This window comes from Citrus clementina, unplaced genomic scaffold (genome assembly GCF_000493195.1).
Source record: "Citrus clementina cultivar Clemenules unplaced genomic scaffold, Citrus_clementina_v1.0 scaffold_2, whole genome shotgun sequence".
Lineage (NCBI taxonomy): Eukaryota > Viridiplantae > Streptophyta > Magnoliopsida > Sapindales > Rutaceae > Citrus > Citrus x clementina.
In genome coordinates, this window is record NW_006262688.1 from 10,498,549 (window position 1) to 10,510,242 (window position 11,694).

Below are 11,694 nucleotides of genomic sequence, written 5' to 3' on the forward strand. Positions count from 1 at the left end.
CAACAAGTATAATCAATTAAACCCACAGGTTTTGGGATCAGACTCTTGGATTGTTTGTCGATCAGATAAGCCAAAACTGAGTGAGAGGGCAAAGTAGTGGAGGAACAGAAGAGATTTGATGACAAGGTTGAACCAAAATGAAGACGAACGGTACGCATGATTCAATTTTTGAATTTTTTTTTCAATTTCGGTTAGAAACATTTGAAAAGAATGCGTTTGAAGAAGAAGAGTCAGGATTTTTTTTCTCTCTCTCTCTCTCTTATATTTTGAGTCATAAATCTAATCGAGTTTTAATACCATATAAACAATTATCTTAGCCCTTAAATTGAGCCAAATCAATGACTAGATTTTAATGTCTAAGTTTAAATTAAAATATGGGAAAAGGACAAACACACTCCCGACGTTTAGGTAAAGGGACAAAAACCCTCTAATATTTAAAAAAAAATATTTACATCCTAATTTATTATAATTTTATCATTATACCCTTCTAGCATGTAAAAAATATATTAGATTATCCAATTTATCTATATATTGTTAATAAAATTATAAATAGACAAATTGGATATTATAAAAAAAATTATAAATATACTCTCATTGTCCAATTTCTCTATTTAAATTTTTATCAATAACCAATTTTCAAAAAAGACATCTATAGACCTAAAAATTGTAAATAAATTATAATTTTAAAAATAAAATTAGTTATTAATAACCAATTTTATTTAAACTTTAAACTTGTATATTTAACAATTCTCCACATGTCAATCATTTAAACTTGTACATTTATAACCAATTTTCTATGTTATTTATTATGGTATTAATAACCAATTTTATTTACAATTTTTTTTAGGTGTGTAGATGTCTTTTTTAAAAATTGGTTATTAATAAAAATTTAAATAGAGGAATGAGGTAATGAGGATATATTTATAATTTTATTAATAATATATAGACAAATTAGATAATCTAATAATTTTTTTTATATGCTAGAAGGGTATAATGATAAACTTATAATAAATTGGGGGTGTAAATATTTTTTTTAAAATATTAGGCGGGTTTTTGTCCCTTTACCTAAATGTTAGGGGTGTATTTGTCATTTTCCCTTAAAATATTCACGCTCTACACTACAATCATAACAAGTTCAAAAAATAAAACAATTGTCATCGCTATTTCAAGAATTGTAAAATATCAAATGAGTACAAGAATTAGTTTTCCCTATTATTTTACTACCATAATTTTACAAAATATTTTATGTTACTACTTTTTTTTTTTGTTAGAACCATTAATTGACTAGTAAAATAGAGGTATCAAATAGCAAACAAAAAAAAAATATTGGTATGCTCTTAAACTGTTGAATAATAGTTTTAACCATTCATTTATGAATAATCCTGAACTTATTACAACTATAAGAGTAGCAACTTGACAAAAATACCCTTGAAAAAACACAGCCTATTTAAAAAAAACTTAAAACTTATATATAGAATCGACACTTCTATATTTAAAATTCTTTCTAGAATAGATTGTGCTTTTTTTTTAAAACAAAAATATCTAAGGGTATTTTTGTTAATTTACTATTTTTATAGTTGTAATAAATTCGAGATTACTATTTAAAAACTATTATTTAACAATTTAACGGCATACCAATAAGGTTATGTTTACTATTTAATATTTATATTTATGTACTTTATTATAAAGGGTAAAAGTGATATTTGATTAGTCAACTGACGATTCTAATAAAAAAAATAGTAAATAGTAAAATAAGAGATACTTTATTTTGTAAGATTACAGTAGTAAAATAATAATATTAATAATACTTTTTGTACTATTATTTAACAATTTAAGGGCGTTACAATAATTTTATGTTTACTATTTGATATCTATCTTTGTGTATTTTATTATAAAGGGTAAAATTAATATTTCATTAGTCAAGTAACTTAGTCAACTAATAATTCTAAAAGAACAGTAATAAATCAAAAAATTTTGTAAAATTATGATGGTAAAATGAAAAAGAAATAACACTCCTTTATTTATTGATTTAATGTTTTATAATTCTTGAAGTAGTAAAATGGTAATAATTCAAAATAAAAATACAAATAAAAATAAAAATATAAACCGATTCCGCGTTTTTATTCTGTTCTGTTTATACTGACTCCATTTGACTGCATACTTCCATCTTTGAACAACTTTATAGCGGCTTCACATGTTGGCAGAAAACACTTTCCGCAATTCCCCTTAACCCAGTTGGCCTCACAGTTGCAGGTAAGTGGACTGTAGGCCCCACTTCCCATTTTGAAATGAAACCCACCACCCCCCCACCCTTCAAATAGAAAAAAAAAATGATGAAATCCCCCCCGCAAACACAACGCAAAGCCAGAGCAGAGCTGCAACAAAAACTGAAAACAGAAAAACAAAAACACAACTGGAAAAAGTTAATAAAAATGCTTCTGTTTTTCTTCCTGTTATGTCTCACACTCTCCCCGCCCTTGCTCACTCAATCACTGAACCAAGACGGCCTCTACCTCCGGCGAGTCAAACTCGGCCTCTCCGATCCAACTGACTCCCTCGCTTCGTGGGACGACACCCGGGTCGACACCCCGTGTCACTGGCGGGGCGTCTCCTGCGACCCACTCACTCAGCGAGTCACCTCCGTCAATTTATCCCAGTCGCAGCTCTCCGGCCCTTTCCCCATTTTCTTTTGCCGCCTCCCTTATCTCGCCCAGCTCTCTCTTTACAACAACTACATCAACTCATCGCTCCCGCTTGACATCTCCACGTGTCGGAATCTGACTGACTTGAACTTGGGATCCAATTTGCTCGTTGGCGCCATCCCTGCAACCCTTTCGCAGCTGAAAAACCTCAAGTCCTTAGAACTGCAAGAAAATAACTTCACTGGTGACATCCCTGCGAGTTTTGGTGAGTTCACTCAACTCGAGTCACTCTCACTCTTTAATAACCTTTTGAATGGAACCATATCCAGTTCGCTCGGCAACATTTCCACTCTCAAGGAGCTTCGTCTCGCTTACAACCCGTTTCAACCGGGTCAGCTGCCGAGTCAGCTCAGCAACTTGACGAACCTCGAGTATCTCTGGCTCAGTGGATGTAACCTCCTGGGTGAAATTCCTGAGAGCTTGACTCGGTTGACGAAGCTTAAAAATTTAGACTTGTCGTTCAACGGGCTCACTGGGTCGATTCCGAGTTCGATCACCGAAATGAAAAGCATAGAGCAAATTGAGTTGTTTAAGAACTCGTTGTCTGGCGAATTACCGGTGAAGTGGGTTAATATGACGACGCTTTTGAGGTTTGACGCTTCGATGAATCAGCTGACTGGGACGATTCCGAACGAGTTGTGTGAGCTACAGCTCGAGTCACTCAACTTGTATGAGAACAGACTCGAGGGCACTTTGCCAGAGAGTATAGCTCGGTCTAAGAACTTGTCTGAACTCAAATTGTTTAACAACAAACTCAGAGGTGGGCTGCCGAGCGAACTTGGGAAGTACTCTCCTTTAACAACATTAGACCTCTCGTACAATCAATTTTCTGGTGAAATTCCAGAGGGTTTGTGTGAGAAAGGGTCTTTAGAGGATTTGGTACTGATATACAATTCATTTTCTGGGAAAATCCCACAAAGTCTAGGAAAATGTCGGAGCTTGAGGAGGGTCCGTTTGAGGCATAACTTGTTATCAGGTTCAGTTCCTGAGATGTTCTGGGGCTTGCCTCATATTTATTTGTTTGAACTTGCTGATAATTCATTTACTGGGAAGATTTCAAAATCTATTTCTGGTGCAAACAATCTTTCAAGTCTTTTGGTTTCCAGAAATAACTTTTCGGGGTCAATTCCAGATGAAGTTGGGTTGTTGAGTAACTTGGTTGAATTTTCGGGTGATGGTAACAAGTTTGCAGGACAAATTCCAGGGAGTTTAGCGAAATTGAGTCAGTTGGGAAATCTTGATCTTAGTGAAAATGAACTATCTGGTGGGATTCCAGAAGGAATTGAAAGTTGGAAGAATATCAATGAGCTCAATTTGGCTAACAATAGGCTCTCTGGTGAAATACCAAGTGAAATTGGGAATTTGCCGGTGCTGAATTATCTTGATCTTTCCGGGAATTTATTTTCTGGGAAAATCCCACTTGAATTGCAGAATTTGAAGCTCAATGTACTTAATTTGTCAAATAATAGGCTTTCTGGCGAGCTACCTCCTTTATATGCCAAGGAAATGTATAGGGGTAGCTTCTTGGGGAATCCAGGTTTGTGCGGGGACTTGGCTGGTCTCTGTCCAAAGACTGGTAGATCTAAGAATGAAGGTTCTCTGTGGATTTTTGGATTGATCTTTCTTCTTGCTGGTGTCGTCTTTGTTGTTGGGGTTATTTGGTTCTATGTGAAGTATCGGAAACTTAAGAAGACAAAGAAGGGAATGGCTTTGTCGAAGTGGAAGTCATTCCACAAAATTGGTTTTAGTGAGTTTGAGATTGCTGACTGTCTGAAAGAAGAAAATTTGATTGGAAGTGGAGCTTCGGGGAAAGTTTACAAAGTTTTGCTAAGCAATGGTGATGTAGTGGCAGTGAAGAAACTGTGGGGAAGAGCCAAGAAGGATGATTCAAGTAATGAGTCACAGAGAGATGAATTTGAAGTAGAAGTTGAAACATTGGGAAAGATAAGGCACAAAAATATTGTGAGATTGTGGTGCTGTTGCAACTCCAGAGATTGCAAGCTTCTGGTTTACGAGTACATGCCAAATGGGAGCTTGGGAGATGTGTTGCATAGCGGCAAAGCAAGTTTGTTGGATTGGCCAACAAGGTATAAGATAGCTTTGGATGCGGCTGAGGGGTTATCTTATTTGCATCATGATTGTGTTCCTCCAATTGTTCATCGCGATGTGAAATCCAACAACATATTGTTGGATGCAGAGTTTAGTGCTAGAGTTGCAGATTTTGGAGTTGCTAAGGTTGTTGATGGAGTTGGCAAGGGGCCCGAATCCATGTCCGTAATTGCAGGTTCTTGCGGTTACATTGCACCAGGTATATTTGCCGACTTCTTGATTAAAATTGCTATATGATTTAAATTGCTGGAGTTGTATTCTTGAGTTTATTGCCTTAAACAAGTTGATTGATTTAAGATGAGATTAGTAAGGGATTTAATGTCATTGACGTGAAGATCATTATCTTTGAGTATACTTTTAACATTTGTTCTGTTTCATCCTAAATTTGATGCAGAATATGCATATACTCTTCGAGTGAATGAAAAGAGTGACATTTACAGTTTCGGAGTGGTCCTTCTGGAATTGATTACTGGTAGACCTCCAATTGATCCAGAGTTTGGGGAGAAAGACTTGGTAAAATGGGTCTGCACCACCTTGGACCAGAAAGGCCTGGACAATATAATTGATTCCAACCTCGATTCAAGCTACAAGGATCAAATTTGCAGGGTCCTCGAGATCAGTCTCCTTTGCACCAATGCACTCCCCCTTAATCGCCCCTCCATGCGAAAGGTGGTTAAACTGTTGCAAGAAGCCACCGCAGAGAACAAGTCTAAGACCATCAAGAAAGACGGCAAGCTCTCGCCTTACTACTATGAAGATCCATCTGATAATCAAATTTTAGTTTAAGAAGTTAAATCGAAAACGTGTATCTACAGTAAGTTAGTCCACAATGACAGGACAATGGACATTTTATAAAGATTGCAACTGTGAGTTTGTCTTGTAATTTTAGTCGATGCTTCATTGTATTCGCTTTGATTATTAGGTAATTGAGAGGATCGTGTCATTGTACAATCCTTGTAACGTGCAAATGTGAGACTCGTCAAACATTGAAAAGGCATCTTTTTTCAGCTGATTGGATGGAAGGATCGCGTCATTGTACAGAAATAGTCGATGAAATTTCAAAGGCTTTTAATGGAATTTGTCTCGTTTTGAATGTTTCCCTCCATTTGTGTCTATCATCGTGATGCGTTGTTTTTGGTCCCAAGTAAAAAGACAGTTCTGTTAATTTAACGAGAGATAATTGTGAGCATGTGGCTGCCATTGGCCTCCACGGCCGTCCAAAATTTACTCAATTGGACCCTCTCATGCGTCCTTCTCTCTTGGCACATTTTATGTGCAGCTCGTGAGAATGACAGGCTGCTCTCTCTTTCAAAGTCTTGACTAAATGGGCATTAATTTTATTGGGGCCTAACATCAACAGACAAATCTTGTTTGATCCCCGTATACAGTATTTGTTAGGCGAGCACCGTCATACACCGTATGGTGTATAACTGACAAATATTTACAGCTGTGCACATGCTTTGAAGAAATAGAAATACACCGTCCTATAATTGTGAATAACTTTTATTTACCTTTAATTATAATGACACTTTTTTAATTTATCTATAAAAATGTAAAAACTTCGATTGACCCTTCATTTATTATTGAAAAGATAGGAAAGAAAAATCACCCATTTGTCATTATTTTTTGGGATAAAACTGAGGTGCAACTGTGGTACCGTGTCACAGTTGCACCCAACTGTTGGATTTCTACTTATTCAAGTGGACCCTACTCATTTGAATGGATCCAACGGCTGGTGCAACTGTGGCACGGTACCACAATTGCACTGTAGCCTGACCCTATTTTTTGGGATAAAACTATTTTTTGAACAAAAATAAGAAATAAATTAAAATTTTCACATTTTTATGGGATAAGCTAAAGATTGTCGCTCTATCTGGGGATAATTTATTAAATCCCGTTGTGAAATGAATAAGAAAGAGCGATGACTGATGACATATTTGCAGCTGACCCTCAGTTTCTATCACTGTTATAGTCTAGAGCCCATAACCTTAGCCCAACTTTATTGTTATATATATATTGTCTCTAGATACGCCCCAATATATGTTTGAAGACGCGATTCTTACTTAAGATAGCCTGCAAAATCTTGAAGGGTGGTTATATTTCCTGAATACAGTCCACCTTTAAAAAAAATAATTATATAAAATTCACATTGTTGTTAAAAAAATAAATAAGCAAGTAGTTTAGACAAATAATCAATTAAATATTTCTCAATTAATTTTTTGACTTAAGTTATTTTGCTATATTTGATTTAGCTTTGTAAATAAAACTTTTAGCTGTTCGGTTGTCGATGAGAGTTTTTATTAAAACTATAAAATTAAATTACTTTAATAGATTAATTTTTTTAAAGTTATGTTATGAAAGGAAGGGAATCATATTGTCAAATAAGTAAGTGATATTTTAGATACTTTAATATTTAAAAAAAAAGCTTTTCAACTTCTACTTTCAAGAGTCCAAAATTTAAATTTTTATTAGTAGAAACAAAATAACTTATTTAATTTTTAAAATCTCTGGTTAAAAAACAACCATATAACAATAGAAAATTTAGAAAGAGCTTATAGGATTAAATAAATACTTATGGTCATTAGATAAAACAACAGTTTAATAATAAAATTTATCAAATACATATGTTCTATTTTTATAGTTCACATAAACGTAATTTATTAAACTCATGAACCTTGTTCTAATTGAATTTTTCATTAACAAAACAAAAGTGGATTATTCTATAATATACATCAACAACCCAACCTGATCCTCGATGATATAAATTATAATAAGATAAATCGGGTTTTTCAAATAAATAAATAAAAATTCAACAGATTCAAGGAATGTTTAAAAAGCAGCAGCTACCCCCCACCAAAAAAAAAGGAAGAAATTCTGAATGCTTCACTATATTTTAACCCAGTTGCTTTGAATGGATTCCGTGGAGTAACAAAATGCTAAAGAGAAAGAAATTCCACAACTGGAAAGTGTGTGTCTTAAACTCCCACGTCGGACTTGAGTCGTGATACACGTTGGAACTGATGGAGTGTGCAAGATGAAGTTAATTTATTCTTATCATATTAATTAGAGTAATGATACAGCCACAAACTCTTGTACAAACTTATTTTGTACAAACTGACGTGGCATTAATTCATTGGTTGAATGAAAATATAAATTAATAAAAACAAATCATGTGGGCCAAGTGATATTTAATTCAACTATAAAATAAAAGTTATCAATCTCTCCTTTGTACACATCAGTTTGTACAAAATAAATTTGTACAAGAGTTTGTGGCTGTATCATTACTCTATTAATTATCAATCTCTCCTTTTCTCTTACATGCCAGTGTATGTTAGTTCGTTCAATTGATATGAAAGATTTAGAGTTCAAACTTTATTCACATCATCTCATTTCTTAGTCTTAAATAAGTATAAATTCAACAAACAATGATCCTGTATGGAATTAAGGTGTGTAGTTTTTTAAGCTACAACAACTGTTAAAAAAAATTGTAACTATAAAATAAAAGTTAATAATTTATAGTAAATATAAATTTTAAATAATAATTTTGACAAAATTATTAGAGATATAATAAATTTTCTATGTTACAAGTAAAAAATTATTTCAACATATCTTCCAAACTACAACAGTTAGTATTTACCAAATACTTTAGTGCTTAGCTTCTAAACTACAACTGCTCAACTTCAATCCCAAATGCACCTAATATTAAATAAATAAAATTTGGATACTACTTGCTGCGAAGCTAAGAGTTGGCTAACCCGGGCCGCAGCCTGGGTAAGCTTTTTGAAAAAAAAAATAGTTGATTATAATTTATAAATTTTTCTTTATTAATACTTATAAAAAAATAAAAATAAATTTAATAGCCCACCCAAAAAATGGGGACTCATACAATTTTTTTTTTTTTGGGATAAACGCATAAATTTGTTTAAAATAAAAAAAAAATTACAAAGAAATGAGGCTGCAACTCGGGTTAAGAAAATCTATACTTTGGCAAGCCCCATGCATGAATCCTCAAGCAAACTCTGAATAACACTACTAGGTGGACTATCCCCCCCAGCTATAAGCATCGCATGGCAATCCGATGTTCCCCAATTTATCAGTCACAGAATTCCCTTCTCGGTAAATATGAGTGCATTAATTGAAACATTGTGGGGCATCAGCGCCGTAGACAATACGTTGTACTACAATTGAACCTGGAAAAGTCCAAAAGAATAACCATGAAAGCAAACAGCTGCTTAGTGGGTAAAGTCTAAACCAAGGCCTCTATCTCCCTCATGATTCGAAGAACTCGGGTGACCGAGACTAAAGAAGGACAGATTGAAAAGCTGGCATTGGGTTCAAGTCCTTGGCATTATTTCATCACTTTTCATTTCATTTCTTATCTATTTGCAGATGATTTACACAAAGATAAAACATTTTATTGCCAAATGGGAAATTTCCCAGTTCGCCACGTGGAAACAAAAATGATAAAAGACTAGCAAATCGCTGTCAATTAAATTTTACGAGAGAAGAGGGATGCAGGTCCAATGTCGCCCTAGAGTGTGAACAAAGCTAAAAAATGGAAACAAAAAAAACTATGGAAAGATAAAGAAGAAACGCCTTAATATTAACAGCCAACCAAAAATCTATTTCTATTTCTTCACGTAGACTTATCATGTAAAGCAAGAAACCTGTCTTTCTTGGTGCTAAATCAGCAAGCTAGCTACAGCTTGCCCCTACTTCACTCAATCCTGATTATTATTTTATATTTATATTTTATTTATTTTCTATATTTTAATTATCTAATTCCAGCCTTAACAAATCAAAGTTTGCCTTTTTGACGGAGTAAAAAAGACACAAAAACTACATTTATTCTCCTACAAGTTGTCATACACAATATAAGCAAAATCCAAACGTAAGATCCAAGCAAACAAATACCCTTTTATTTTTTTCATTATTTTTTTTTCAATTTCTTTTTGTCTGCTTCTTTTAGTTTTACCCTTATTTCTCAAAATTATAGTATCTATGTTGATTTTTAAGTTAGCTTGCTCTCTTTTTCTCTTTCTCTTGAGTGCAATGTAGTGAAGAAGAAGAAGAAGAAGAAGAAGAAGAAGAACAAGCACTGGCCATGAGGGGAACAAAGCTTTAGAAGAGACAAGTTGCTTTTAACCTTTGATCACTTTTAATTGTCCCATCTCTCTCTTCCTCCCTCTTTGTATACCTTTCTTCTTATAGATATATTTTATTTTGGAGTGAGCAGTAGTGGAGAGGAATCAGACAAAACAAAAGATCTATTATTGTGTAATGGGCATAAGAGGAAACCAAAGAAAGAATCATCATCATGACTTGGTGCAATGACTGCAGTGATGTGCAAACGATTGAGAGAATAAGCTCACCGCCATCATCCTCCACCAATAATAATAATAATAATAATAATAATAATAATAACAATACTTCTAATAGTAGTAGTAGTGCAAAAGCCAAAAATTGTTTGGTTAGATCTTGTCCTTCATGTGGTCATCAGATCAAATGTAACGAGCAGGTACGTGTAGTTATATATATAGTTAATTGCTTTACTATTGCACATTATATATATTCTGTAATCATTTTTGCACATTAATATATGGTTATTATGATTCGTTGGCCGTTTTTTAAGGCAAGGATTCATGATTTGCCGGGACTACCGGCTGGGGTGAAGTTCGATCCGACGGATCAAGAACTTCTTGAGCATCTGGAAGCCAAGGTGAGGGCTGATGCTCGTAAACTTCACCCTCTCATCGATGAGTTTATTCCTACGCTTGAAGGAGAGAATGGAATTTGCTACACACATCCTGAAAAATTACCTGGTAATTAAATTGAGTTTAATTCTGATGAGCGAAATGTGTAAATTTTCTTTAATATCACGTGTATGTGGATTATTTATTTTATTTTTTCATATATATGATATGACAATATTTTATTAGTTGGTTGTTTATAGATCCATTGTATTGCTGGAGAAATTCTAAAACACATTAAAAGTACCATGTCAACCATACAATAAGTAAATGATGCAGAGACATGTGTATTTATTTTGAAAAACCACAATGCAAGTGGTGGATATATTAAGTTCAATTACACGTATCATACATGCATTAATTAATTCGTCAGTACTATGAACTCTTGGTGAAGCAAAAAGCAGAGTGATGGTTCATTTTAATCCAACCACTGTGGTTCATATCATTAGGTTTTCTATTAATGTTAAGAGTTGGTTAATACTTAATAGTAGTATGTCATTTTAATCCAACCACTATAGTTTCTTAATTCAAAGATAATTGTGTAACCCCATTGCCCGTTAACACCCGATGAACTAATTAAATCACCGTTTGCCAACAAAGGAAACCCCAGCTAACCCTAATATGTCAGCTACAAAAGTCAAGAAAATACTCCATGTTCATGTATGCATACATATATATACATATACATACATACAAAAAACACAGATATACAAATATTCTTTTCTTAATTTTAACATATAATGTGAATCGTCAATTAATGTTGTTATCCTCATATACATATGATGCACGCAGGAGTTTCCAAAGATGGCTTAATTCGGCACTTCTTTCATCGACCTTCGAAAGCATACACAACAGGGACCAGAAAAAGAAGAAAGGTGCATACAGACGAACAAGGCGGCGAGACCCGGTGGCACAAAACAGGCAAGACAAGGCCAGTGTTCATCGGTGGCAAAGTGAAAGGTTACAAGAAAATTCTTGTGCTTTACACCAACTATGGGAAGCAAAAAAAGCCTGAGAAAACAAACTGGGTGATGCATCAGTACCATCTTGGCGGCAATGAAGAAGAGAAAGATGGGGAGCTTGTGGTTTCTAAAGTGTTCTACCAAACACAGCCTAGACAATGTGGTAATTCC

General features: G+C 34.1%; 2 protein-coding genes across 2 annotated transcripts in view; both read left to right on the forward strand.

The window, feature by feature from the left end:
• The first annotated feature begins 2,327 nt into the window (after window positions 1-2,327).
• LOC18051838 (receptor-like protein kinase 5) lies at window positions 2,328-5,904 on the forward strand. Its single transcript, XM_006446644.2, has 2 exons — window positions 2,328-5,010; window positions 5,206-5,904. The coding sequence occupies exons 1-2, from the start codon at window positions 2,331-2,333 to the stop codon at window positions 5,595-5,597; spliced, it is 3,072 nt and encodes a 1,023-aa protein (XP_006446707.1). The 5' UTR covers window positions 2,328-2,330; the 3' UTR covers window positions 5,598-5,904.
• Window positions 5,905-9,885: 3,981 nt separating this feature from the next.
• The window catches only part of LOC18051839 (NAC domain-containing protein 73), a 4,949-nt gene continuing 3,140 nt past the window's right edge, over window positions 9,886-11,694 (forward strand). The window contains exons 1-3 of the mRNA XM_006446645.2: window positions 9,886-10,329; window positions 10,444-10,633; window positions 11,354-11,686. Of these exons, the coding sequence (XP_006446708.2) occupies window positions 10,129-10,329; window positions 10,444-10,633; window positions 11,354-11,686 (724 nt within the window). The 5' untranslated portion in view covers window positions 9,886-10,128. The remainder of the gene's footprint in view (window positions 10,330-10,443; window positions 10,634-11,353; window positions 11,687-11,694) is intronic.